Source organism: Molothrus aeneus, chromosome 10, assembly GCF_037042795.1.
Source record: "Molothrus aeneus isolate 106 chromosome 10, BPBGC_Maene_1.0, whole genome shotgun sequence".
In the NCBI taxonomy this organism is placed as follows: domain Eukaryota; kingdom Metazoa; phylum Chordata; class Aves; order Passeriformes; family Icteridae; genus Molothrus; species Molothrus aeneus.
In genome coordinates, this window is record NC_089655.1 from 16,459,149 (window position 1) to 16,487,088 (window position 27,940).

At 44.9% G+C, this 27,940-nt stretch overlaps 2 protein-coding genes across 3 annotated transcripts in view; one reads left to right on the plus strand and one right to left on the minus strand.

Annotated features, from left to right (window-relative positions):
* The window catches only part of PDE6D (phosphodiesterase 6D), a 34,528-nt gene extending 20,820 nt beyond the window's left edge, over positions 1-13,708 (minus strand). Inside the window, exon 1 of the mRNA XM_066556763.1 lies at positions 13,550-13,708. Within this exon, the coding sequence (XP_066412860.1) occupies positions 13,550-13,599 (50 nt within the window). The 5' untranslated portion in view covers positions 13,600-13,708. The remainder of the gene's footprint in view (positions 1-13,549) is intronic.
* A 3,257-nt stretch (positions 13,709-16,965) lies between these two features.
* On the plus strand, positions 16,966-27,910 carry COPS7B (COP9 signalosome subunit 7B). 2 transcript variants are annotated; one of them, XM_066556552.1, is made up of 7 exons: positions 16,966-17,064; positions 20,296-20,471; positions 21,635-21,710; positions 23,234-23,322; positions 23,909-24,111; positions 25,363-25,468; positions 26,754-27,910. In XM_066556552.1, exons 2-7 carry the CDS (start codon positions 20,310-20,312, stop codon positions 26,910-26,912), a joined length of 795 nt encoding a protein of 264 aa, XP_066412649.1. In that variant the 5' UTR covers positions 16,966-17,064; positions 20,296-20,309; the 3' UTR covers positions 26,913-27,910. The 2 variants fall into 2 exon arrangements, with proteins under 2 accessions (XP_066412649.1, XP_066412648.1); XM_066556551.1 differs by lacking the exon at positions 16,966-17,064 and adding an exon at positions 18,320-18,392.
* The last annotated feature ends 30 nt before the right edge of the window (positions 27,911-27,940 follow it).

Here is a 27,940-nt window from a genome sequence, read left to right on the forward strand (position 1 = left end):
ACAGTTAGACCTCTATTAGCAAGGACTCTGACACAGGTCCTTGAACATCAAATTTAGCAAACAAGAGGAACTGTGATTTTTAAAAATCTTCTTCAGCAAAAGACTGGCCAGGGCAGAATCAAGGATTTTGTATGTTTGAAAAACTTTTTACTTCTGGTTAGCTGCTCAAAGGCTGGAAGAGGCTACAAGCACATTACACTATTACTGGGGAGAGATCCTGTTCTGAGCTGTGCTTAAAAGACCCCTCCATGCACAGGAGGGTAGATATCCTTAACTCTGGATATACAAGCAACTGCAGCTACCACAAAAGTCCTCAAGAGCCATCATTTTAAGGGATTCAAATGACATTCTGTTGTTCTCCAGCAATCTTATATAACTGATGAATGTTTGGCACATGAAAGGAGGCATCTTCATATCAAGAGGTGTTCAGTGGTGTCTTTCACAGGAAGGACAGAGGGTTGTCTCCACAGAGAAAGTTCTGCCCTTGACTTTTTACATTTTGATATAAAGTTGCTTTTGTTTGGTCTTCCAGGGAATCAGGAAAGAGCAGAAATAAAACTGTGTTTGAGAGCATGCTTTAAGTTGTGCTGCTGAGAACAGAAACTAGGCCAGGGGAGATTTCAGTCTTGCTGTCAAGTAGGGTTTCCACCTATACAGAACAAAGCAAAAAAATCACTATTGAAAAAGACTTTGTAAGAACATTTAGGGAAAATCTGTAGCTCAGTCTTCAGATAGACAGGTCTCAATTTCAGAGGTCTGTAAAAGAGGAAGAATTCATTTGTGCAAAGGACTTCAGGGACCCAGGGATTTTTATTGGGCCATGGAAACTTCAGGCTGTGTGTCAGCACTCCAAATCCTCCCCATCAGATCAATAAAGCCTGCAGTCATTAGGTCTGATAGCTCCTGCCTTCCAGGAAATGAGCTTCTGAGTTTTATTCTAATTGTTAAAAGGCAGGTGTTCACACCACCAAAATCAACTGTAAAGGGAGCACTTAAAGAGATTCTTGCTGGCACTCTCAAGAGAAAGCAGGAACAAAAGGTCAAGCATTGGATTTCTCTTGCATTCACACACTGATTCTGTCTGAACTCCCCTTACTGAACACCTTTTGAACACAATGTTAATTTTTAAACAATATCTTTCTCTGGCAGTTGAATTAACTGGGAATTTGTCACTCCAGTCGAGTCAATCCAGATTAATGCACAAAGTGAATTTAGAGTTGAGCTAACCATCCCTTATTTAACCTTTGCCTGAATGTTTTTATTCTCCACCTGGAGAATCCAATTCCAAAGCTTTGAAGTGACTTGGAACTGGGATAAAGGCATGTACAGCAGGGAAATCAAGCAGAAATGGTTAAACTGGGGTAAATTTTAAGCATGTGAACAATATGGTTTTGCCTAGACTAGAGCTTTTCCCAACAACATAGCCAGCTCTTCTTTGACACTAGGAAGAAAAGTACAGACAGTGCTTTATCCAGTGCAGTACATTTACACTGTGGAGCTACATCTGTTCAAGAACTCCTGGCACCAACAAATTCCATATTGCCCAAGCCAGTTGGCATAAAGATGGTGTGTATTCCCTCAAGATGAGATTACAGCTCTGTGTGCTACTCAAAAATAGGCCAGACAACTGAACTTCCTTTTCCAGGTTGGCTCATTTGCCCTTTCTCACAAGTAATGCTGGAAAAAGACAAAAATGAATGATATCCCAAAAAGATCCTCTTTACACAGCTTTGAAAGCAAATGCCAATTGCAGCCTTCAGGGGACAAGTGCTACTGCTGCAGTACATCTGGTAATTAGTCTGGAAGGGTTTCTGTTTATGACAGGAGTGAAAAGTAACTATTGCAGCAGAAGTAATACTGGCTGAGCACAGAACTGCTGTTTTGTTCAGTCTCCCAGCTGTGCCCAGTGAACCTGTGCTGGCAGGAATGTGATGCTGGAGTTGGTAGAGCAGAAGTCACTCAGTTCTCCTAAAGGTGGTTTACTCAAAGCACTTTATGCTTTTTTTGAACCTCTGCAACCTTTAACTGCCCCACAGTATGTCACACAGAGCACATCCCTCACTGTTTTAATCCAGAGCTGTTCTGTAACCAGGAATGCATCTAGAGATCACCACAAGTTCTCTGGGAAAACAACACAATATCCTTGAAATTAATTACAGAATGGCAAGGGGATTTAATCTTATTGAGATTTTATATAAAACAGCATTTAGCCCTGGCACTCACACTCCACATCTAATAAACAAAATAAAAATTCAAATCAGCCAGAGAAACAGCTACAACAAGCACTTTCATAAAGTCCACAATGACAAATGCCAATCTCCTATTTGCTGACACAGCACAGCAGAGGAACAAGCCACACTTTTCCTGGCATTAGCTTAAATGGTTCCTTGGATATACAGTCCCTGTGGATAGTATTGGCCTGAATATCACTGGAGCTACAAATACTTCAGTTTTGGTTGCTGTTTTTTTAAATTGGACTGTGTCTGCATGAGAAGTGGGCATGCTTTATCCTTGCAAACTGTACAACCCTCACAGCCTGAAGAGTTGACTAAACAAGAGAGAACCCTCACTGCCAGTTACCCTGTTTCTCCAGGCACAAATGGGCAGCAAATGATTATGAACACCCTCAATGCCAAGCTGAGGGAGTCAGTAAGGATGTGAATACTTAGGTGGATGTCAGTGGCCCTCTAGACTCAGAGGACAAGACCAAGGTGAGAATCAGATATAATTATTTAATGTGTAAGAGAAAGAAAAGTCATGGATCTGAGACACTGAACTGGTTTTATCTCTGGAGTACTATGCTGGCAGGATCACATGCTGCAAATACAGATCAAACAATTTTTGGTTTTCCGCTTAAAACTGACAGGACTACGATTATTCAAGGAAAATAAGTTCATTATCTTGTCTCTTCTGAGGAAGGGAGGAAAACTTAGAGCGTACAGACCAAGTGGAGAATGAAAGCAAAATGAAAATACAGTCAAGAGGGAATGATTGGCAGTTGCAGGAGGAAACTAATGTTGTAAATGGACCAGAGGCTGCTCAAAGTGGATGCAAAGAGGAAGAAAAAATGAGGATTTATGCAGATTGAAGCAGAACTCTCCAAAAAACAAGAACTCCATATCAGAACCACTGTGCTTTTTTAGGAATCTCTAGAATATGAGAAGTGCTTCAACTGGCAGTGTGGACTTGTGATTTGACAATTTAACCATCCCAACATTTTACACAGTGTTCAACATTATAGCAGTCTGAAAAGAGAGGGAGTTGTTTGGAAAAGCACTACAGCAAAACACAGAAATTACAAGGAAACAATTCAGTTCCAAATCAGTTGAGAGGAGGTAAAATACCTCCCCTCCAAAATTATTTTGTTCTCAATGCTGTACTTTGATCAACCCCTACAGCTCCAGTAACATGACCTACACTGATGTGAACCTCTGAGCATGTCACCAGAATCGCCATGATCTGGAAGATGGAGGGTCTGTGCCCAAACCAGCACCTCTCTGCTTTAGTATGCATTGGACTTCAGAAAAAAACCCAAACAATCAACATTATTGTGGAGACAGCGTAATGAAACTTCCACTGAAACGACAAAAAAGGCAATGACCTCTATTACTCTACTCTGCTTCCAAGCAGCTCTTACAGCTTTCACTGTCAATAAAATCTAGTTATGTTTATACTAAGGTTTAAATTTTATTATTTTAACATGCTTGTTGCTGTATGTTAAATTTTCAGAATACATTAAATCAGATTTTTGCAATTTCAATAAAAATATATTAATATATTTTTCAGCTCAAGCAATGGAATATCCTATTTATGCTGTGAAAAAGGACAGACTGTATAAATGCAATCAGCTGTAATTCACAAGCTGATTCTTTCAATATAGGTATTAATAATAAGAAAATAAAAATATACTTATTGGAAAGCTAGACTTACAGAGAATACAAATGTCATGCTTATAAAATATTATTTTGGCATTTCAAAGTGTGGACTTGATAAGCATTCACGTTAAGGTGAATGCTAATATGGAGAAGTTAGACACAAAGAGCTGGAAAACTGCCATTATCTGCACCCTTTACAGGTGTGCCTACATTAAAATATAGCCCTTTTTTATTTGAATTTGCACCTTTCCAAACATTCTACTGCCTCATTCACTGAATTTTCTATTTCAGAACTGGCAACACTAGGGATGATGTAGACAATGTTACTAAGCAGGAAAACAAGGTACTGTTTTATCAGTGCAAACAAAGGTAAGAGACCATCCTGAACTGTGAAACATTTTCAGCTGGCCATGGCTGTAGTTATACAAGAAAGAGAACCTTAAAGAGGGCAGCATGGCTGGGGGATCAGCAGCAGAGGTTTGTGCTACAGCTGCCTGGTTAATGCCTCCCCTGTAATTTGTGTAGATGGGGAGAAGGTGGTCATGGAGGGATTGCCAGTGGTGAGAGGAAAGGAACTTATTCTAGTGGTAGAATGGAAGATGCTTGGAAAAGAGAACCAGTGTTTCTTCCTTCCTGTGAAGCTAACCCTTCAGGTCAGTGTGGCAGTAGAATAATACAGTTCCCTTTGAAGGAATTATGGGGGGAAACACAAAGAAGAATTCCTTTCTGGAGCTGTTTAAATACTGTGTTTTAATGACAACAATACAACTGTAACAATGCCTTGTGGATTTAATGAGGGTTCCATAAATAAGCAGCCCAAATGGGATTGAGAAATGTACTGGTTTCTCTGTCTCTTCCTGGAAAGCGTATTTAAAAACAAAATGCATTTGCTCTCCAAGGCTGTATGGGGTTTTTAGCCAATGTTTTCCTCTCTCTGGTTCACTGAGAGCTGCACAGAATAGAGCCTTTAATGGCACTTGCTGCATGGTTCCAGACCCTGTTTGTGACTTTGCCTGATGACCAGGCAGTAACTGCTCACACAACACAGTAATGCTAAGGATTTCTTGCACAGGTCAAGGGCAAAGAGAGAATGACTACCTTACTGAGGTCATCTCAAATGCATTTCTCTTAAAAGAAATTATGTGACCACAGACTTACCACATTAAAACTAAAATAATGGTAAGCTAGGTTTTTAGAATTGGTGCTGGATAACTAAGCATGGTGTGTGAGAAGCCTCCTCAGGTAAGGTGGTGCTGAGAGCACCAGGCTGCACTGAGTTATCTGATCTGAGGCTGTAGGGATAACATCCAGCAGCAGCAGTGCCTGGAGAGGACTCTGCTTACAGCCCTCCCCAGCTGCTTCTTAATTTCTCCCTCAAGTTGAACAGCTGAGCTGTTGGAAGAACTGCCACCAGCACAGGTCCTGCTCCTCAGCCTGTTGCTGAGGTTGTTTTAAACCAGCATGCAGGAGGCTGCAAGGCTCATCTGAGCAGCCTGGCTGGTGACTCTGAAAATGAGGCAACAAGCAGCTGGGGATGGCAACCCAGCCTCTGTACAGCTGCTGTGACAGAAGCATGGAGCAGGAAGAATGCAAGAGCAGGTATTTTTGGATGTCTCTTTGCTCAGAAGCAGGATACCACTTCCTGGACTGAGCTGTTTTTAAATTTCACTTTAAGGCCAGTAAGGTTCAAGCAAAGTAACAAACAGAAGGACTTTTCCCCTCTTTATTTCAGCTTCTGGGAAAGGAAGTAACTTTACTAGAAAAACAGTGGAATCTTAAGTTGGACTCTGACAGGCCAGTATTCCAATGCACTAAAATCTACTCTAAAGAGTTAAACTGGAAGTGAAATGTCTAAAGTACCTTCAGAAGACCCACCTGTGTTAAAGGCTGGTAGGTATTTCTTGGTGTCCAGTCTCCAGATGGGTTGGTATTTCACCACATGGCAGTACATTAATGGGGACAATGGTTGTTCCTTTACCTTCTCTCTCAGCAAAAGTTCCTTCAAGAGCAGTTGAGAGTGTTGCAGAACTCCCTTAAGCAGAGTTAGCAACAGCTCATGCTAACACTTGAATCAAAACTGCGTCCCCCTTAATGAGGGTTTCTGTAAGAATTTTCCCATACATAAATTTTTGTTCAAAGTCATGCAAATAGCCAGCTTTTCCACTGCCTCCTGAAATACAATTTCCTTTGACCTTCCAAACCAAAGTGACCTGACATTAACTCTCTGCTTCCTCAGCAGGCTGTCCCTGATCAGAAGTTTCTGACACTTAAAACATCAGATGAACTCTTGATTCCAAGAATGTGTAGCCTTCATTCTCAAAAGGCTTAAATTAGGTCATGTGAAGAGGAGGAAAGAGGCATGCAGGCAATCTGCTTTCACTGGTGAGTAAAGTGTATGATCTTCCCTGCTTTCCTGATAAATAAGAAAAGATGGATATAATTAGCTGTCCCAAGGACCAAATAAGCTTCTGACTTGCTACAGAGTAGCTGAAGGTTATGTAGAGTGTAGCACACAGACCAACTCATATAAATAGTCCTCTGTAGAATTACTGAGTATAAGGCCCTGCACTCTCAGTCTCTAATGGAAGACTACTGCTCCTAATTAGTTACAATTCTTTCAATACAGGATAAATTTAGTAATACTCTTATGTGCACTGCTATCCCAAATGCTGACTGAAAATAAAAAACCAATATATTTTCCTTCCTCCTTTTACCTAAGCCTGCCATTCTTCCAGAAGAATGTTGCCTGAAATTCTAGTCATGAACATAATCAACTCAGAGACTCACTCATGACTGAACTAATTTTATACTGTTTCCCTTAAGTCTCCTCTATACATAACATTTCTGTCACAATGAGAACTCTGTTCAGGAGAAATATGACAATGGAATCTCGAGTTCATAATCACAGCTGAAAATCCTGGCTGTCAACTAGAATTTAGCAATGTGCAGTTGAGATCTGGTTCCTAAGAGAACCCTGGTTGCTGTCAGGTATCTTCTGGGCAGAGCCTCCCAACAGTACTACAGTGTCTGCTTGGGCATGAGGCCAAATGGCTTTGGAATCTTACAGTAATGCCCAATGAGTGCATGGGGATACTCCCTCAAACTGCTCGGGGAGTGATGCTACACAGATGACAAACCTGCTTCTGTGAGGGCTCCTGATGGAGTCTCAGCACAAAAAGGCAGCACTTGAGAAAAGCTTTTAATATTCTGTGCTGGCTACTGCAGTTTATTGCATATCTAGAATAAACATATGATGTGCTCCTTAAGATGTGAGAGCAACGGATGTGCAAAAATCACCTTTTAAATAACTACATTTTATAAACTCTGTGATACTAATATGCAGGAAAAAAAGGACAAAATTCAATGTTGCCATGTGGACCTTAATAGATCATGATGCTTTCTGCTTGTTCCCTGTACCTGGGAATGTAGCATACCTCCTACTCCTATACAAACACTGACTGCTGGATGTAAGCAAAGCACTGGTTTATCTTTAACAGATTCTGAGCTCAAATTTGAAGTTGCCTTAACTTCCCAGCTTAGAGAAATAAAAGAGGCTTTTCTTACATAAATGTAAGATATATAGCAGCCTGCTATCTTACAAATTTCAAGTGAAATTTTGACTCAACTTTATTTCTGGGATCAGCCTAAGTTCAGAGATAAACACGAAAGAACAAGTCACATCAGCTTCCACACTAAGGCTACTTTAGCTAACAGAAAACTCTTTTTGCCAGACACTAGAACCACATCAGATATCTATATTAAAACACCCTCCTCTGAACAGTATCTGTTTAATTTGAGGATTTTTGGATACCTCCCCTACTTCTCTATAGGTGTGTAATCTTGGCTTTTGTCCTGTATGTTGGCTGTGAAAATGCAGGGGGTGGGGGGGAAGAAGCTCTACCAGTTCTCAGTCGATGGATTAAATTACTATCTTCTGCTCTGTGGAAATTCAAATACTGTAACAACAGCTGAAGCATAAGGCACCAATGACTTCCAAGGATGCAAAGAGTAACTGATATCTTAATATGATACAAAGGAAACAAGGGAAAATAATTTTGCTAATGACAACTGCATTATTTTAAGTACTTCATTAGGTTGGCACTAAGCAAGCAATTAAAAATACTGAAACCATAATTCCAGTAAAATGCTGGATGGGTAGGCTTTGGAGAGATCAAAGGATAAATCTTAGATATAAATTTGTAACTACAAACTGCTAAAGCAATACTGCAGATTAAAAAGAAAAACCCAAACTCCAATGTCAACCTCCACTTTGAAGCTGATGCCAGACGTGTTCTCTGTGGCACCTGGCAACTCATTTGTATCCTGTGATGCCCTTTCCACTGCCATGGGCACAAACCCCCACTTCCAACACTACAAAGGGATTGCACTAAATGCGACAAGTAGACAACTGACTGTGGCTCAGATATCAAGTTAATGCAAATCACAGGTTAAGCACAGTTAAATATTTACACTTTTTTCAATGAAAGTTAACAAGGGGAGGACATGAAGTTTTTGGTGTTCACTCAGGAATCGAGCAGGTAAAATCAAACCTGGTAAAATTGCTCTTGCTTTATTTGCAGATGTGCCTCATGACTCAGTCATAAGAAAGATGATGACTCTGTGTTTAGCATGCCAGCACTAGAGATCATTGCATAGTGCAGAACTTCTGCAAATTCTGGAAATAATTCTGATATGGTAAAGGTACCTTGACTACCATGACATACAACTACCAACTACAACTCACCTAAAGCTTCTGGGTGAAACTCTGGTCTCTGAAACAAAGATCTCTCAATGCTGCTAGGGTGGGAATTTGTTCCAGTCAGACTAACTGGGAATGTGGACAACTCCTGCTTGTAAAGTATTTTAAGCTCTGTAGAAAGTAAGAGCATTCAAAAAACCAGAAATATGGATGAGGGAGAACAAACTCATGTTCTCCAGGGTGTTTTAAAATTGCATTGGAGCAAGCTATGTGCAAGTTCTGCTTTGGGTCTCCACAGAGTACGTGTCCCAGCTTCTGGGAAGTCCTGTTCCATCTTTTGGCTGGCCAGTGTCTCCTTTTAACCCATGAAATTGATGGTTTGTCTTTCTATCCCATTGCAAGGAGTCTAACAGAGTGAGATTTGAGGAAGTGCACAGAGGAAACCTCAAAACCAAGGGGAATCTTTAAGTCAATTAAAGCTGCTCCCTTGTTAGTTTTGTAAACACAGCATCAGGTAAGGATTTCAAATGAATAACCTGCCAAACACCTACCAGCCTAACAATGAAACTGGAAACTTATTTCAATGTTGCTTCCAATTAGATTGCTCAACTTTGGAATGCTGCATCAAACTAGTTCAAAATTCCAGTGGCTATTCTAGGAACTGATGGACAAGACTGTCATTAACTTGTTCCTGTCTGTACAGCAGACCAGGATGAACTTGGAAGTTTCCCTGACTGCAGAGTAATATAAAGTTCATAGATATTCCTAGTGATTCTGGTATAACTGTATTTTCACTACAGCTCTACCCATCTTTCAAAGAGAATAATGCTTTGCTAGAAAGACTTCCTAGGCAGAAAAACAATGGCAAGAATAAAGCTGGAAAAAGCTCTGGGAGCTGGGAAGATGTTGCACAGGGAACTTTGAGGACTGTAGGAATATAGGCCAGGCTTTGACATGAGAAGTTTTGCCTGCAAGTGTTGAAGTGCTTGAGCTACAGGTGTATATTTACACTGGCCACAAACACAGTTTCATAACTCTGTAATTGTTCTGGAGTTAATACTGTCAGTTAATGTTGTCTCTTCTTGCTTATGTTCACTGTATTGCCTTGTTTCAGGAGACTTCTGAAGAATAGGCTACTGCACAGACTTAAAATGAAGTTCATGGAAAAACTTATCCTAAACTGATAAACAGCTACAGGACAATTAATCCTGCAGAGATTTTGATAAGACTTCTCTGTACAGAAACAAATAAAAGGTGATATCTTGTTTGACTTGTAAGATTTAAAATAGAAAGCAAATGTCCTTATTCCTGTGTTGAGAGGCAAGACATGGCACTTTAACCATCCTATGAGAATCAACCAACTCATTGGGGTTTTCTCCTCCTTGCTGTTCTGACTGAAATCTCACAGAAAGAACTGCTTAAAGAAGTTGGACTGTGGTCCCTCAAGAGCTGGATGTGAATCTGCTGCTGCAAACCATGACTGGATATTTCTAATCTACAGCATGGATGCTTTCCAAATGCTGGCAAACCAAACTAAACAGGGGTAACTATCTACAGGGTCCTTATTCTAGCACATTTTGAAAAAAGAATTCTGTGCTGGTTGATCTCAGAACAAAGGTAAAGAGGCAACCCACAAATAGTTAAGGGGGAGCCATCAAAATAAAACAACCATGAACTTTGACTGTTGGGGAAGTACATCACTGGTGTTACTTTGTTTTGATAAAGAATGCTAAATGCATGCATTTAGTAGTACACACTGAAGATAAAATGACAGAACAAGATCTGAAGCATGTGTTGAAAGGGTGAGTGAGGGCCAAGTAAAATGCCCTTCTGTAGCTTGACAGAGTAACTCTCCCATCTTCCAGAGACAAAAAAAAAAAAAGGGCATAATTGAATTTCATGCATTTGAGATCACAGGACCAGAGGGGCATGAATACTTGCAGAAATAACTCTTGGCTAATTCTTCACACAAATGGATCTTCAGTTACCAACTGGACTGATGTTGCTTGTAGCCAAACAAGTGCATTGCACAGCACTAAACTACCTGTAGATATTATGTTGGGTGTAACAACTGCTGTTCAGACAAGTGCCTTCAGAACAGTTTGTTGATAAATACACTTACAAGGTCTGTTAGCAAATACTGTCCCTGAATAAGTGACAAGCTCTGTTTGTTGTCTGCTTTCAAAATTTTTCTGCAGCATATTTATTGGACTGTTAGTGTTCATTATCAACTGGTGCCACAAAAATTCTTAGGATAAGTATAATAACATATAATATTCTCATTTTCCTGCAATCATCAAATATATTCCCCTTGGTTTTAATATTTTTGAAATAGTAAAATCCACAAGAAGAGGGAATAAATGTTCCTGGCTTGGATTTTGGGACATTAGTCACAACATGTTTCTGCACTGGTGTCATAGAGGAAGGAAAACCTATCTTTCAATTGAAATTAGAGGGTGGATTTAGGCTATAATTTAATTTCCACATGCCCCAATCATCCAGCATGCCCCAATGAGTTGGAAAGCTTGTAATTAACCCCTTTTCAGGAACCACAAGTAAACACAATTGTTTGAGGAAACTCTGATTACTCAATGTGAACTGGACTTCCAGCTAGAGTGTCTGCTGTTGTGTTAAAATTAGGGATTATTTTGGAAGCCTGCTTCCTCAGTGATGCTTCTGGCCCTAGCAACTGTTCCTGCCTCCCAAAGAATCCCTTGCACACAGCCCCAGGGTGCAATGCCATGCTCCTCTCTTGTGCTAAAAGCAAGTTCAGTTTGAAGTGCCAAGGTTGCAGATGTGCTTAAGGTGGTGGAGCTGAACTCCCTCCCTTGTGGGAGCAGAGGAGAAAGTTTCCAGGTACTCTAAGTATAAACTGAACAGTTTTTCAGAACACATTTTTCTCTTCCTTTCTATTAATTAAATGAGTGCAATAGGGTGGCTGGAAGATAAAGCATCTCTAAACTGCAGTTGTCCCTGGAACAGACCCTGCCCTTGGACAGGGGAAGGGAAATTGAGCTGATGTCTCCCTGGCAGGGAGCGTGGTCACAGCTGGGCATGAGCAGCTTCCTGTGGGGATGGTGTGGTGTCTCAAGGCTTCCTCACAAATGAGGAATGTCTGCTCAGCCTCTCTTCTGGTTTACTAAAGGCAACAGAGATGTTTCTCAACTATTTCAACTTGCTAAGAGTTTCAGTTATGAAATGCTTCTCCAGACTTTCCTGTTTGTCAGACTTTGCACTACACAGCCCCTGTGGCAGCTATCAAGGTACTCTACCATGTTTTTGGAGAAATGTGGTCCAGATTTTGACTTAAACTGTCCTGCCAGAAGTAAATTTTCTTTTTTGCAAGGACAAACAAGGAAGACTAGACTTGAGATACTTCAACACAGACTACAGAGTGCTTCTAATAAAGCTTCCTATCCATGCTATGGCTGCTTGAGATCATAGTTTGTTGTCTGACATCCTTCCTCTCAAAGAGCAAAAAAGCATTTTCTCTTTAGGACAGCAAACAACAAAAAGTATTATTTCATTCAGAGTTGGACAAAGGCCTTTATGTAAATTATGCTATCCAATAAAGACTATGCACAAACATATGCAAAAAGCACTTAAAAGTTTGCTCCCTAGGCTTAACTTTCAAGGCACTCCTCATTTCTACCAACAGCTTAGTCTGGTCTTGTCAGGAGCTTATTCTTCTAATTGCCAGCACAAAAGGGTTTTAATTTATGTTTTGACTGCTAAAATTCTTCATCTTCATAAATACAAAGAACTGTCAATAGTGCCAGCAGAGAAGCAAAGGAACCAGATGCAGTACTAACAGCTGGGGGAGACTGCAATGATTCTATAAAAAGTTAAGAAAAACATCTGCTTATAGTTTGATAAAAGCTATCTGTCTAAATCCAACCTAGAAAATCAGATCCTGCTACAGCTGGCATAGAGATTATGAACATCTCACAGAACAAAAAGCCCCACCACGCTGTTTAGAAATAATAGGTTTTGATCAAGAGGATATTTCCTTCACTTCTGTCCTTTTTATTGTAAAAAAAGAAATATAAACCAACTCACAACAATATTCTGATGTCTAAAGGGCAAGATAGCATGCTTGCATTTGCCTTCTAAGCTTAGAAGAATTTACTTCAGTAAAATGTAAAATAAAGCTACACTATTTCTCACACCCTTAGTTTGAACATGGGCCTTTAGGTCGAGTCTTTCTCTACTTTGCTGAAATCCTGGGTTGGAAGGTGCACAAAGGCTCTCGCCTCTCTTCCAAGCTCAGATCTATCTCATTTCATCAGCTTTAAATTCACATCAAGGTACCACAGGCATAAAATCAGAATGCTTTTTGAAAGCCACAACATGAAAAGTTTTTAAACGAGCTGCACAGAAAGGCATTTACACGCAGAATACGTCAGCAATAAAAGACACTGCACAACCAACACATGTGCCAGTACCTCACGGTATGACAAGGACCAAGATGTTTAGCAGCTCCTGGACCTGACCACCAGGTACTTCCTTTCCAAGCAGAGGTGCTTAAGCGCAGGCCGGAGGGAAAGGGATCAGATCCTCCTGGCGCAGAGCTACTTCACCTGCCCTCTGTAAGCTGTCCTCGCTGCGGGCGGGGGGCTCCTGCTGCCCGGGGCCGCCGCACCCGGCCCAGCCGCTCTCAGCGCCGGCCAGGGGTCGGAGGGGCGGTGGTCGCCGCCACCCGGCTGAGGGCTTTGGCCGCGGGGACCCCCTAACCCGCAGGGCAGGGACGGGACCCCGGCCCCGGCGTCACGGGCCTCCTTTCCCGACCCCCCTTCCCCGGCCGACCCAGGGCCGGTCCCAGCCCCGAGGGACCCTCCCGCCACCGCCGGGGTGCGGACGCCATTAAGAACCGCGTTGCCATGGCAACCCCCCTCCCGCCCCAGGGGCCTCGCCACAGCGGGGCAGCGATCCCCGCGCCCCCCGCGCCGCCTCACGGCCCCCGCACGGAGGATACAGCTTGAAGCCGCGGAGGATCTCCTTGGCCCGCTCGTCCGTGGCCGACATGGTCCTGCCGCGCCACGGGCGGGCGGACGGGGCTGGGCCGGGCCTGGCGGGAGCGCGGCGGTGACAGCGGAGCCTCAGGACCCCCCGCCCCTCCCTCCCGCGCACCCGCCACTGCCCGGCGCAACCAACCCCAGCGGCCGCCAGCGGCCGCCCGCCGCTGCGCTGGCCAATCAGCCGCTGTCGTCCCCTCCTCGCCCCGCCTTCTGGTGCAGGAATGACAGCGCTACTGACCAATCAGGCAGCGCTCTCCCTCATTCAAGGGTGGGTGCGGAGCGGTCGCCGAGATTCTTCGGCTGGGCCTGACGTGGCCGCGATGGAGGCGCCGCAGGATGACCGGGCAGGGGGAGCGGGCGGTCTCCGGGCCCGGGAGGCCTCAGCGGGGAGTAGTCGAGGGGGTGAGAAGCCGCCCCGGGCCTAGTCAGCGGCGGCCGAACGGCCCCGAGCCGCTGGAGCTTGGCTGGCGCTTCTCCCCGGGCAATGGGGGTCCCGAGGTTCCGTCTCTGGGGCTGCTCGGCGGAGCTCCGCCCTTGAGCTCGGGTGGTGCCGGGGACCCGGGTGCTCAGCCCCGGAGCGGCTTCTGCTGGAGACCTTCAGAACCCACCTGGACCAGTTCTGTGTCATCTGCTCCAGGTGACCCTGCCTTGGCAGGGGTTTGGACTGGGTGATCGCCAGAGGTCCCTCCCAAACCTCGCAGTTCTGAGATTCTGCGTGTCCCGAGGCCGGAGCCGACTGCACCAGCATTGTGGAGAAGGTTTAAGATAAATAGCGTGCTACCCCCTGGAACAAAGGCAGCCTTCTTTGTGCTGCAGAAATTTGAATCACAGATCAGTTGGGATTGAAAGGGACTTAAAGACCATCCAGACTGGGCTTGAACACATCCAAGGATAGGGCATCCACAGCTTTGCCAGGCAACCTGTCAGTGCCTCAGCACCCTCACAGGAAATAATTCTATCCTTATATCTAATCTCAATCTGCTTTCTGTCTTTTTGAAGCCATGCCCCTTGTTCTATCACGAGAACTCTATTGCCTTGTAAAAAGTCCCTCCAGCTTTCTTGTAGGACCCCTTCAGGTACAGAAAGGCCTGAATGATGTCACCCTGGAACCTTCTCCAGGCTGAACAATGCAAATTCTTCCAGCCTTTCCTCATCAGAGAGGTGCTCTAGCCCTCTAATCATCTTCATAGCCTTTATGTTTGTGTAGCAGAGTTGATTGTGGAGGAGAAAGTCTCAGATTTGTTAGTACATCCCAGGAGCCAGGCTGCTCTTTAACATGAGCTAATTAACCCCTCTCTTAACAATCTGAGTGCAACTGATAAAACATTAAGTCATGGATAAAATAAAGCCAGCAGTTGTAACCCAGTCCTCAAACGAGGACCAGTGAACAGTCAGGGTGCCATCAATACACTCACTCATGGCTCCACTTGCCTCCAAATCACCCACTGTGCAAAAGTGGAGAATGTGAGTGTTAATAAAGGCTGCATTTAATGCATAAGGGCAAGGCCACTGCCAGCATCACTGACAAGAGATCTTAATAATAAAAATAGGCAGCATTTATTTTCCTGATGTATATGATCCATGCTCAATTTCCCACCATCAGTTTAAGTGTATGGAGGGGTCATTTTGAGTCTGGGCAGAGTGCCAGGGGTGAGCTGTGCAAATATGTATCTATATTTTGTTAAGAGTCCATCCTGGATTTTAGCTAGGCTGTGGAATTGCATGCTGTCTAAAGAGGAGGGACTAAATATCACTGAGGAGAAAAGAGTGACAAGGAGAAAAGGCAAGCAAGACAAAAGCAGACCTGGAAAAGGCTGAGACAAATGGTTGTATGTAGGAAATGAGCCTGCCAGGTGTAAGTAGGACATGCTGGTTTACAGAAGTCATAAGAAACTCCATCCTGTCTTTGTTCAGGCTCCTCAGAGATGAAGGAGCCAGAGACCAAATGGATCTCATAGAAGGGAACTCTTGCAGCTTTGAAGGGCTTGTCTAGCACAGGGGTAGGGATGTTTGTGGAGTTTCAAGTTGGAGTCTTTGCATTTCCTGGCCAAGTCTCAGAATTCCCAAAGTCACCTTGCTGTGCTGGGAGGCACAGGCCTCTCTTTCATGAACTTCTGAACATCACAAAAGAGCTCACAGCTGAAGTGTGAAGCTCCTGTCACTGGTGCAGGGCCAAGCAGCCATGGAATAAGTGATGGCACAACTCAGAGTGACAAAACCCCTGGGATCTCTCACAGTCCTTGGGCTGCATTAACACAAACAGCACTCTTGAGCACATCATCCTAAAAATCTCCTTGCAAGAAACTTGCTGCAAATCCCTCTATCCTTTGGTGCCACTTGGAACTGAAAACCTTTCCTTCACATCTCTGGCAGGTGTGGGAGCTTCTGAGCTACCACTGCAGGCGAGAAGATGCCTCCAGCCTGCTTTCTGCTTCTCCAGCAGCTGTTCTCAAGGTGCAGGTAAGGGAGCTGGTGTTTCTGCAGAGCAGAGTAACTGGGAGATAGTTCAGATAGCCCCAACTGGGTCTTCATCCCACCCCACACCTGATGGGAGAGGTTGTACAACTTCACATCTACAGCCAGCCAGACATCACTCCTTGCCTGGCTGAGATGAGAGTCCAGCAAGCAGCTTAGTCCCTGGATCCTGGGAAATAAAGAGAGTTCAGGAACTTTTCAGCAGGACCTGGGGGCTCCCCTCCACCATGCTCTGGAGGTGTATGCTGCAGGGAATGGGGATGAATGGATGAAGGGCCGTGGAAGCACACACAGGTGAGCAATGAAATATAAGGGAAAATACAAGAAATACAAAAGTGTTTTCACTCTTGGCCCTCTCCTTGGTGAGGTCAGGTGTCCTCAAAGTCTGGGGGTCCAGGACCCCACTACTTGGGGACATTACTGTGGCAGTGCAGGGAAATAAGGTGAATTATGTGCTGCCTAAAAGGGACCTGGACTGCAGAATCACAAGGGGAAGAGGTGGGGTGAGTCAAGAGATAATGCCAACGTTAAAAGATAAAATGGATTAACATCTCCTGGCACACAGAGAGCTGCGTGGGTGGAGCAAGAGGTTGCAATAGCTGTTTAAAAGGGAGTGAGACAGCTGGACATACACATATTTTTCCTCTTAAAAACAAAAATCCGCCCCAAAAGCTGAGCTTTGCTGATGCTGTCCTCCAAAGTCCAGGTCAGTCAGCCAGGCTGGCTGTCAGCAGTTGGGAGGTATCAGGACAGGGACTCCTGGCTGACCTACATGGGGCTAACAGATGATTTTTACCCACAGGCTCTAGCAAAAGGTTGCAGAATCCATGGGAAATAGCTCACAATCATATATTTCCATTTCTATTTCAGCCTGGAATTTGAGCTTTAGTGAGTGTTGGGAAAAAGGAGGCCACACACTGCTTGTCCAAGGCAACTGTTCCAGCATGTCTGCAGGATGAACTGTGGGCAAGGGCCTGGTTAGGATGTGATTAAAGAGGTAATTCTCCCTCCCTGTGCAGATGAGGGCTAAGTGTGGCTTAAGTAAATTACTGACTGGCTTGTTATAGCCCTGGCTGAGTTCCCTGGTTGCTCAGGGCCTGGTTTTTTACATCCAATTTGCTCTGAAGCCCAGAGTGTCACAACAGCATTCCAACACCTGCATCTCTGCCCTTGTCTGACACCCCTTCTCTGCTGGATGATGGGACCTCAGGGACCTGCTGTAGATGGCTCTGAGACACAGGCTAAGCCCCATCAGTTTCCCTAATAGTTACTGATGTTCATTCCTTGAAAGTTCCCCCCTCCTGACCATGCTGGTCCATGATTTGATGATCTTCAGGGACTTGCTGACTGAAAGCCAGAAGCACTTTGCTCTCAGCTGAAGGATTTTTAACATTTTGTTCACAACATGGCATGGATGAGCCTACAAACCCTGGGGAGGTTAACAACCCCCAGTTCCCCCTTGTTTCCATCCTTATTGTGATACTCTTTCAAGCATCTTTTGGCTCTTGATCTATGCCCTGGGGAGGATCTTAACCCTTCCAGTTCCCTCCCTGCTCCCCCATGTGACAGCCAGAGCTCTGCCCTTTGGTTTATCATTTGTATGGACCATTTTTCTATGGAGTTCAAAATCAGTTCTATCTTCACTCCATCTCTTGCCATTTCCCAGGAGGACTGGCCCGAGAGGCTCAGCTGGTAGAATCGTAGAATATCCTGAGTGGGAAGGGACTCACAAGGATCATCGAGCCCAACTCCTGTCCTTGCACAGGACAGCCCCAGGAATCCCACCGTGTGCCTGAGGGTGCTGTCCAAACACTCTTGAGCTCTGCCAGCCTTGGGGCTGTGATCACTTCCCTGGGGAGTCTGTTCCATTCAATCTAATAATGGCCCCACTTCTAATAACGAAGTGGCCTTACAACACCAGCCCTTTGCACGGGTTATTTTGGGGTTCAAACCCCTGTGATGCTGCCACAGGACCTCGTATCCCCTAAAAGGCAGGAATTTTACTTGCTTATACTGGAACAGCTGCTGGGACGCAGCGGAGCAGCTGTTCCGGCATAAGCACATCAAGTTTGCTCCGTGGCTGCTGGAGCACGGCTCTGTCGGTGCCAGCACAGCCAGCCCGCCGTCCCCATCCCGGTACCCCGGGGATGCCGGGCCGCGCTTCCCGCTCCTTGCGGCCGCCGGAATCGGCCGGAACGTTCGGCGCGGCCCGCGCGTTCCGGGGGGAAGGAGCCGCGCGCGGACACCGGCGCCGCCATCATGGCGGCTTGAGGCGCGGCGGGTTCGGCGCCGGGAGCGGCGGGACGGGAGGCCGGGAGCGGAGAGGTAATGCCGGGGCTGGGAGAAGCCTCCCGAGAACAGAGGTGGCGGTGGGGGACCCCCGGTAAATTTCCCCCTGCGGCAGGGCTCGGTGGGGCCCGAGGGCTCTGCCGGGAGTCTGGGGAGAACGGCAGGGCCGGGAAACCCCCGCCTTCCTGCTGCGGGGTTTGCGGGCCGCTTCCCGCCCTGAAACTCCTTAAGCTACCTGAGAAAGGCCTGACCACGAGAGAAGCCCGGCTTGTCCCTCTGCTTGGGTTGTTGTAGCTTTTGGACAAGCTACGTTGGAGGGTCTGCTGTATTTCATTCGCTTCTCACCGGGGTGAATGGGTTTTGGAAGCAGCGAGGTATTCCCTGTGACACGGGTGTGCACACAGGTTGCAATAGCACCGCAATTGTTTGAACATTTACTTGGAAAGGGGCAGAGAATTGGTATCTCTTCCCCACAAGGGCATGAATACAGCCAGCCAGTCTTTTGTAACCTCATACACCAGCGTGTGGTTTGATCACCTGTGAGGGAGGACAATAGAACTGTGAAATATGAATCTCATTCCCAGCACAGTCAATCCATATTCTCTCGTGAGGAAATTGTCCTCTCTGTGAGCAGAGGGAGCACGCTGATGTGTTAGGCAGGCACACTGACTGTTCTGTAGTGCAGGGATTTCTGGGCAGAGCTGAGGTGCTGTTCAGCCTGGCTGCACGTGTGCCCCTGGTGGAAAGAACTCCAGAGAGACTTCGGGGGCTGAGATATCTCAGTGTGGAGAGTGTTAAAGGCTGCCCTCTAAAGCTCAGACCGTTTGTATCTGCAGATGTAATAGAACAAAGTGAAGTGTATTTTTAGAAGTTGACTAATACAGGAAGCTGTGATGCCTTCACAAGCCTTAATTTGGTTAGGCCTGGTGGAACGGCAAAGCCCCTGTATGACTGTGCTCCCCCCACAAGGGTGGGTGTGGGCCCAGCTCACGCGGGTCACACAGAACCAGACAGGTTCTCTGGTGTTTGGTTTTCATCAAGGTTATGCCCTCTGCTTGATAATTATCCCATACAAACATAACACAAAACCTCCCTTATCTGCTAAGTCCTTTGTTTGGTTTCTGAATAACATGCTTGGGAAGTTTTGTCTTAGTTGTTTGTAAACAAACAGCTCGTTTTGTGGAACTTGTTAATAAATAGTGGTTTACATTTCAAAAGCAACATGTTGGTGCTGGGAGACAGCATGCACACCAGAAATGTCAGGCAGCAGCAGAAGACAAAGACCTCTCTTTACAGGAAACTTAAATAGAGCCTTTGTAGAAAGGATATTTTTATCACTTAAGCTTCCCAGTTAACCCCAAGCACTTGAACTGCACAGTGCAGACAGGGGAGCTGCTTACAGGCCCCTTACAGTTGTTTTTGCCTTTTGGGCTCAGAAAGGAATGGGAATTATGGAAACACACTGTATCAATAGGCTGAGTCAAGGGAAAAGGTGGACATGTGGGCATACAGAGTGCATCAGTCCTTCACAGGGAATTCTGTTAGTTGCTGATTTGGAGCTGTGTAATGAGGAAGGAGGAAGTCAGTCAAGTGTATCAATAAGCATCTTTACAGTTGGCATTATTTGGCAGCATCACTAGAAGGAAAAGTCTGAAAACAGCATGAAATCTAAACTCTTGTCTTATAAGAAGGGATCTGCAAGAGCAGATCCTTTTAGGGAACTGCTCAGACAGAAATTTTCTTAGAAATTGTGGGAGTCATCCTTGCCTCCCCAGCTAAATCAGCAGTTGAACCTGCTGGGTTTTTGGCTTGCCCCCTGAATGCTGAAGAAAAGGCTGGCAGCTGAAATGTTGCTGTGCTGAGCACCTCCTGGTCCCCTGCCAGGCAGAGCTCAGCAGAGGAGAAATGATGTGTTAATATTATGTTCTTTTACTGACAGATTGAAAACCTAGAATGGCAGGAGAACAGAAGCCATCCTGCAATCTTCTAGAGCAGTTTATTTTACTAGCCAAAGGAACAAGTGGCTCAGCTCTGACTGCTCTTATAAATCAAGTGCTGGAAGCTCCTGGGGTTTATGTCTTTGGAGAGCTGTTGGAGTTAACAAATGTGAAAGAGGTAAGAGTTGAGTTTTTATTCTAATCCCCCTTCTGCACTACCGGCATAAGGGATCTCCAGAAGTTTCCACAGGCAGCCTGTGGGGGAAATTTCTGTGCCAGGAGGGCCTGTTGCAACTTACCTGGGTTGAGAGATGTTTTTGAATAAGAGAGTGACCTTGCTTTTGCCTGTATGTGTTAGGTGTTAAAGAACACCTATATAAAGCTTTGCTACCTTAAGGCAATTGCTAGCACAGCAAAAACCTGGCAGCAGCACAGTAGCAGTTTTAAGAAGGCACTTTGGCAGCCAACAAGGAAAAAAACCCTTTCTACTTCTTTACTGTCCTGGAAAGCAGAACTTCAGTGCTCTCCAAAAGTCTTTGTGAACAGATGTCTGGTGTATCAGGCCTGGGTGGTAACCAAATCCAAACCATTTCAAACCAAGGTGGAAAGCAAGTTCCAGAGCTTCTGCTGAGAGCACTTTGCCAGCCCCTGCCTCTTCTACAATGAAGGAATCTAAGCTGAGTATCTCTGCAGCTGGAGTAGCGCAGTGTACAGCAAGTTTGGCTTTCCAAACAGGCTCTTAAATATGCATAAAAGCACCTCAATGGTTATTCAGTATCAAATCACAAGTGCTTGCTTTTTTCTGGGTTTGTGTGCAGTTAATGGTATTAAAAACCCAATCAATAAAAATTACTGCTTGGTGCTGCTGTTATTCCAGTGAAGTGTTTGCAGGCAAGAGAGGAGCTGTTACCTTCAACTGCACTCCAGTTACAGTGTCCCAGCTTGCTTTGCTTGGAAGCTGTGGTGGCTCTGCAGGTAAGCTGTCCCAGCTTTCAAAGGATCCTCACCATTACCTGCTTGTTTATCACCTGATGAGAGGAGTAGCCCTGTAGGTTGTCAGCTGGTTAAGATTTGCTTTTTTCTTTTACCTCCCAAGTTGGCACACAAAGCATTGACAGTCCAAACTGGAGTTAAGTTCCAATGCATAGAAATGGCTGGATCATCTTGACTCTAAAACTCCTGAAATTTCCTGCTCTTGAGGCCTTAGGAAGGAAGGGTCCAGTTTGGGATATAATTGCTTTTCTGCTTAAGTCCTGTGCAGCCTTCAGCCATTCTCTGGAGAAGGTGCCTTTCAGGGTTGTGTTGCCCATTTTATGTGATGTTTCTTTTCTCCCCATCCAGCTTGCTGAGGGGTCTAACGCTGCTTATTTCCAGCTGCTGAACCTGTTTGCATATGGAACCTACCGGGACTATGTAGGTAAGAGACTGCTGCCCCTTTGCTGAGGCTGGGACTGGGTTGCCCTTCAGGATTGGCAGAGGCAATTCTTGGCTTTCTTACATGCCTGGTGTAGTGTGGCTGGGTGAAAGCATCCAGGAACAGGAGTTGCTTAGGAGGAGAATTGTCTGTAGGGGGTCTGGGTCATGTGTGCTTTTTGCTTGCTAAAAATGAAAGGAAGGGTTAGAGACTCTGCTGCTGGTTTGGATGGGACTGCAGTGCTGGGTTGAATTGGTCTGCAGCAGAATTCATTGATGTTCACAGGCCACTTACCTCCGTAGAGGGAAATTTCAGACTATGGAAATTTAGGTAACACCAGTTATGGAAACTGCAGAAAACTTAGACAAAATTGTTCTGCATTATTTATAAAAAACTATATGGTTTGTGAGATAACCTTTTATTCTGTTACGGCATTGCTGAAACAAAGTGAATAATTTTTTAGCTAGAATACAAGTTGAAATAATGACCTTTATACAGCTTTAGAAAGACTATGTGTGAATCATCTTCGTATCTGTTGAAATGTGCTTTTATCTCTAGTACTTATGCTTCCATTCTGCTACAATTTAATGCTTCATTTGTGGGTAGCAGCCTCATCCAGACCATTACAGAGTGTGACAAATAATTCTGTCATAGTGCTGTTTCTCAGGGTGGTGGATGAGCTATCTAGTTCCTGTAAGGAGCAGTGGCATCTGTAAGTGCAAGGACTGGAGATTCCAGTGTCTGTGGAGCAACATGAGTCTCATGAATTCTGTGACTGATTAGAGATGTGCTTGCTGTCCATGGCTCTTCTGTCACTGTGTGACAGCACAGTTCATTCTTCCTTTTCTAGTGAAGAAAGAGAAAGGGGGAAAAGCAGTCAAAATGAAGAGCATTGGATGAGGTGGGATGGATGGGAGAAATTGAGTAGCCCTGAAACACTAATTTCCATTAAAGTAGATATTTTAAAGAGTTTCTTAGCTTTGGAGAGCTGCCAGTTTCCTTTCTCTTTTTAAATATTCATGAGGCACATGGATATAATACAGTGACAGTGTGGCCATCTAGATTAATGATTTCTGCTCTCTTCCTCAGCTTGGTACTTTGCACTTTAAATTCTGCAGCTCTTCAGAGAAATAAAACCAGCTGTATTTGCAACCACATCAGCAAAGGGGGAAGATTTTTTTCTGTCATCTTGTTAATGAAATAAAAATGACTTCTAGAAACAAAGCCATTGACCAATTGTTTTGGCAGGGCACCAGTTATGAATTACCTTATAATTCCAGAACCAGAATTATTAAAGAAGCAGATAAGAATGGAATTGCCAAGTTGTTCTTAACTTTTCCCCTTCTCTCCCTGGTTGTGCCAGTTTATCTGCAGCAGCACACTCTGCTCACCAGCCAGCACCCACATTAGCTGGTGGTGTTCGGTATTTCAGGGTGTAGTGTAGCATAACTAGCCTGGAGTTCTGCAGCCTGGATTATGTAATTTTCAAAGTGAAGTCCTGAATCTTGTCTTTTTGACATTAACAGCAAACAAAGATAACCTGCCTGAATTAACAGTGACTCAGAAAAACAAGCTGAAGCACTTGACGATCGTAAGCCTGGCTTCCCGAATGAAGGTAAAGCGTGTGGGGTTTGACAGCCGTTGTCTCTTGGTTTTGTTTTAGAAAATGGCATCCATTCCAGAGCACTGAAGTTGTATCAGACTGCATGGGTACTCACAAAAAAATCCTGTAATGTGAAGGTACATGTAGGGTACAGTGTGCTCTCCTTGTGCATTTGGGATATTGACTTAGTGGACTTCATGGGTGAAGTTTGGGGATGTCTGAATTGACATGCAGATTGGTCAGGAAGGTCTGGGAAAATCTGTATGGCTTTTTTCACTGCTGGAGATGGAGAATGATTCTTTAAAACACTGACTTTTTCTTCTAGAGAAAATTATGCAACACTCTTAATTTCTTCTACAATCCCATTTACCTTTTTTCTTCTAGAATGTGCTATACTATACCAAAGCTTCAGGAATTACCAAAGTTGTGTCAGAATATTTCACAGCCTGGCAATCATTTGTTCTGCCATGATCAGTCACTGCTGCACCTGTAGGTCAAAGTGTAGGATACAATAAACATTTGAGTCTCAACCTTTTGAGACTTAGCCATTCATTTTGCTCTAGGACTGTTAACTTACTCTTGGTCTTGCTGTTTTTAGTGCATTCCCTATTCTGTGTTGCTGAAGGACCTGGATATGAGGAATCTGAGGGAGCTGGAAGATCTCATTATTGAAGCAGTTTACACAGATATTATCCAGGGGAAGTTGGATCAACGAAACCAGGTGTTAGAGGTGGATTTTTGTATTGGCAGAGACATTCAGAAGAAGGACATCAGTAACATTGTCAAAACACTCCAGGAATGGTGAGGCAGTCTCTCCACCCTCCTTATTCCTTGTACATAGCTTGTCCTGTTTTCCCCCTCACAGTTTCAAGTGCTGGCTCAATTTCATCATGTTCCATTAATCAGGAGTCTTATGCTATAAGTAGGCACTTGGAGGTGTGGAGTCTGTTGGGCAAGTTTTCCAAGATCCCATCTGGGATTCAGTTTGTATTATGTATCAAGCCAAACTCTACCACATTGTGAGCTTCTGCTCTCACTGTAGCTTTTACATGGCAGAGCTCCAGTGATGAGTCGAGGACTTTGCAGAAAGAGGTGCCAAACTGGACTCATGGTTCTGTGGTGGGAGCTGCAGCACTTAATAATGAGGGCAGAACTGTTAGTTTTCAGCCTTTTTCACTGTGTTGAGAACTGTGTGGGCAAATTCTCAAGAATCGCAGCTCTTTGGATAGGATGTCTCTTCAGGTTTGACGTTTCAGGTGGCTTTGTCTTCTCTTTGCTCCTGCAAATGCAGCCTGTCTGCAGCTGTAGTGGGACTGTGGCATTATCTCTTTGTACCTTTGCCAGGAAGCTGTTTCTCATATTTTTGTAGGATTCCCTTCCCTCCTAAAGAAATTCCTGCATAGACTGTGGAGCCCATTGCAGGTCCTGAGCTGACTGGGAATTGCTTCCTAGTTGCTATGATAATGAGTGCATAAAAAGTAATTAAACTGCTGGGCAAATATGCTGTCCTATGGTGGGGACAGGTTTTTTGCTTCTTTGCTCCAACTCCCTCAGTCCCATCACGGTGGGAGGGCTCTGACAGCTTCCAGGACCTTGCAGCATTATTTGGAAGGTAACAGTGAACCCACTGCCAATTCCCTTTTTGTCTTTTCCAGTTCTTGAGTTCCATGCTGAGTGCTCTTGTCATTTGAACACTTAACAGGCAGGAGGACTATATCAATATTACTTTTTTCTGTAATTTAAAATTTTGCATTTGAATACCGTGTTGCATCCTGTTTAAGCTGTAATTCTGTCTGAAAAGGAAGATGAAAGTGCATTGAACCTGCACTTACTCTCTGATGGTAAGGGTAACCCAGACTCTCTAGAGAGTGCTGAGAAATGCATCGAGTACACAGCAAAGCTTTTTCTTGCCAGCTTTTTGCAACTCTAAGCAGGAAGTATAAATTTAATAATCTCTTAAACTTTTAGATGAGCGTGACTTATCAGATTGCCTGATTGAGCTGCTCCAGGAAGAATTTGTAAACACTGTTTGACATCATTTGTATCTTGCAGGTGTGATGGCTGTGAAGCAGTTCTTTTAGGAATTGAGCAGCAAGTACTTAGAGCCAACCAGTACAAAGAGAACCACCACCGAACTCAGCAGCAGGTAGAGATGGAGGTGGGTACAGAGTCATCTCAGGCATCTACGCTGTTGGATAAATGTTTGTTTGCTGAAGGAAATAATCTCTATAATAAACACCTGGTTGATGGTCACAGCTCTCAGAAGAAAGCTAACAATCATGCAAATCAGGCATGGGGTAGAAAGAAAACACATCTGCTTCTGCGTGCTAGTATGACCACAAACATCAGACATCCAGCAGAGTGGACCTTTCATTGATAAATTTTTATAAATTTAGGCTAGGTGACTGCACTAATTGTGGTTTCCTGTTGATTCGTTAGGAAAACTATGCTTTTACCACAAATCTTTATTGCAACTCTGTTCCCTTCGTACAAGGCGGGGAGGGGGTAAAAGCCACTTTGTTAAACCTGGAAGTGTAGTTAAAAATCTCTGGAGTCTCAATTGCCCTTGCAGGAAGTGCCCGCGGTGGCTCCCCCGCGTCGGGCTGGGCCGTGCGCGCTCCCGCCGTTAGGTGGCAGCACGAGCCCGCGCTCCGGCCCGGAACCTCGGCCCCGGCCGCTGGGGAGGCGGGGATGGGCCTCCCGAGGCGCTGCATCAGGGCTTATCATCCCTGCAGGTTTATGTTTGCATCTGCTTGGAGGCTTTATCCGTATCCATAGCACTTTTGGTTTGCCAGATACCTTTGGCTTGGAGTTGGCACACCTGACTCCCAAACCTTGGGGGTTTTTTGAAGGTTTGCTCATTGTATTTGTGGTGAGCCCTGCAGAGTTGCAGGGGATCAAGGGTGGTGTATAGTGCTGTATCTCTCCTTTTCAGCCAGAGTAGCAGAAAAATTGCTGCTGCTTCCCACAAAACCAATTTCTGTTCCTGCTTTTTAGCAAATAACCTGTGTCTCAGGTAGTCAGGTAGGCCAAATGGCATTTTTGCTTTTTGAGTTCTGTCCTGAGAGTAAATTTTTCCTTCACTGTCTCCTTTCCCCTTCCTGCTTCTGGCTGACAGAATGGTAGGATGGCTCCTTCTCCACCAAGGCAGTAGTAGGTCCCTCCAGCCAGACAGAAGGGTGGTACAATATTGTACCACTGTCTCTTAGGAAAATAAGTAATCCCTAGTTATTCCAGAGTGGAAATACTATCAGCTCTGTCTGTAAATGAGGATGAAAGATTACCTTTATTAAACTCAAATGGAGAGCATGTTACTGCTGGGAGAGTCTCTTTTATAATCTCCACTCTTGTACTCCAGGGGTTTTTCAATATGTTTATGAACAGAGTGTCTGCTGCAAGGGGAGGAAGAAGCAGGTGCTGATTCACTGTCTCTTCTTGGCCAGGTCACAAACATAAAGAAAACATTAAAAGCTACAGCCTCGTCGTCGGCACAGGAGATGGAACAGCAGCTGGTAGAGCGAGAGTGCCCTCCACACACAGAACAAAGGCAGCCCACAAAGAAGATGTCCAAAGTCAAAGGGCTGGTCTCCAGCCGTCACTAGAACATGCCATCTAAATGTCATTCAGTTAGGAATGACAACAGGAGGAGCAAAAAGGGCCTGCGTCTCCTTTTTCAGTGGGTTCTGGGCCAGTCCCTTCCCAGCTGGCAAGTAAAAGCCCTGTTTGAACAGCTCCCAGTTAGCAGCACCTGGCTAAGTTACACTGTGCAGCTCCTATGAGTTTTCAGGGTGTCCCTGCTCTGGTCCTGTCAAGAGGGACTTTTAAAGAAAGGGACTAACCAAAAGGGGCAGGAAAAAACCAAAATATCTGTGGACCGTTTTGCTCCCTCCCAGCCAGTTCATTGCTGCTTAACCTTGAGGAAGCTGCTCTACTGAATCAGATCATGGGAGAGCTTCCCTAGCAAGCATCTGAATCCCAGGGTTGAAGTGTGGCTACCAAAGCCAGGCTGGGAGCGAGGAAGCCATCAACACAGATCTTTTCATTCCCAAAGGGAGCACAGGAAGGTTTCTAGGCCAGGAACTGCTTTACATGGAAGCCTTCAGCCTTTCCACTACCCCTGTCTATTTTAAACTGGGGTGAAATTCACACTACCTCGCTCTGTGAAGATGAGTTCCAGTGCTGGGCTGTTAACTGTCTGTTTACTGCCCTTACTAAGCCCTTTAATCTCTCACAGATTTAAAGCACTGTTCTGCATCTCTGAGGCATCAGTACAATAAGGAGGAAGCAGGCTGCTCTTTCACACAGACCTTGCAGGTGGTTAGGGGCATGCTAGAAACTGTTCCTCCTGAATGTGATGTGACCTCCCAGAGCTGCTTGTGAGTTGTTTCCCCCATTGATACCTTCAAAGGGTAATGCATTCTCTCTTCCTTGGATGCTGGCGACAGTGGGAGAGGAGCCTGTTTGGCATGGAGGCAGGCTGGTGGCCCAGGACCCACTGGCAGGGGTCGCAGCTGCATCCCCTTGCTGAAGCAATGGACTTGATGAGTCTTTCTGAATTTTGAACACTTTCAGGTTGTATTTTCCTCCTTTTTTTTTTTTTTTTTTTGTACATTGTTGTGATTCTAAAGCA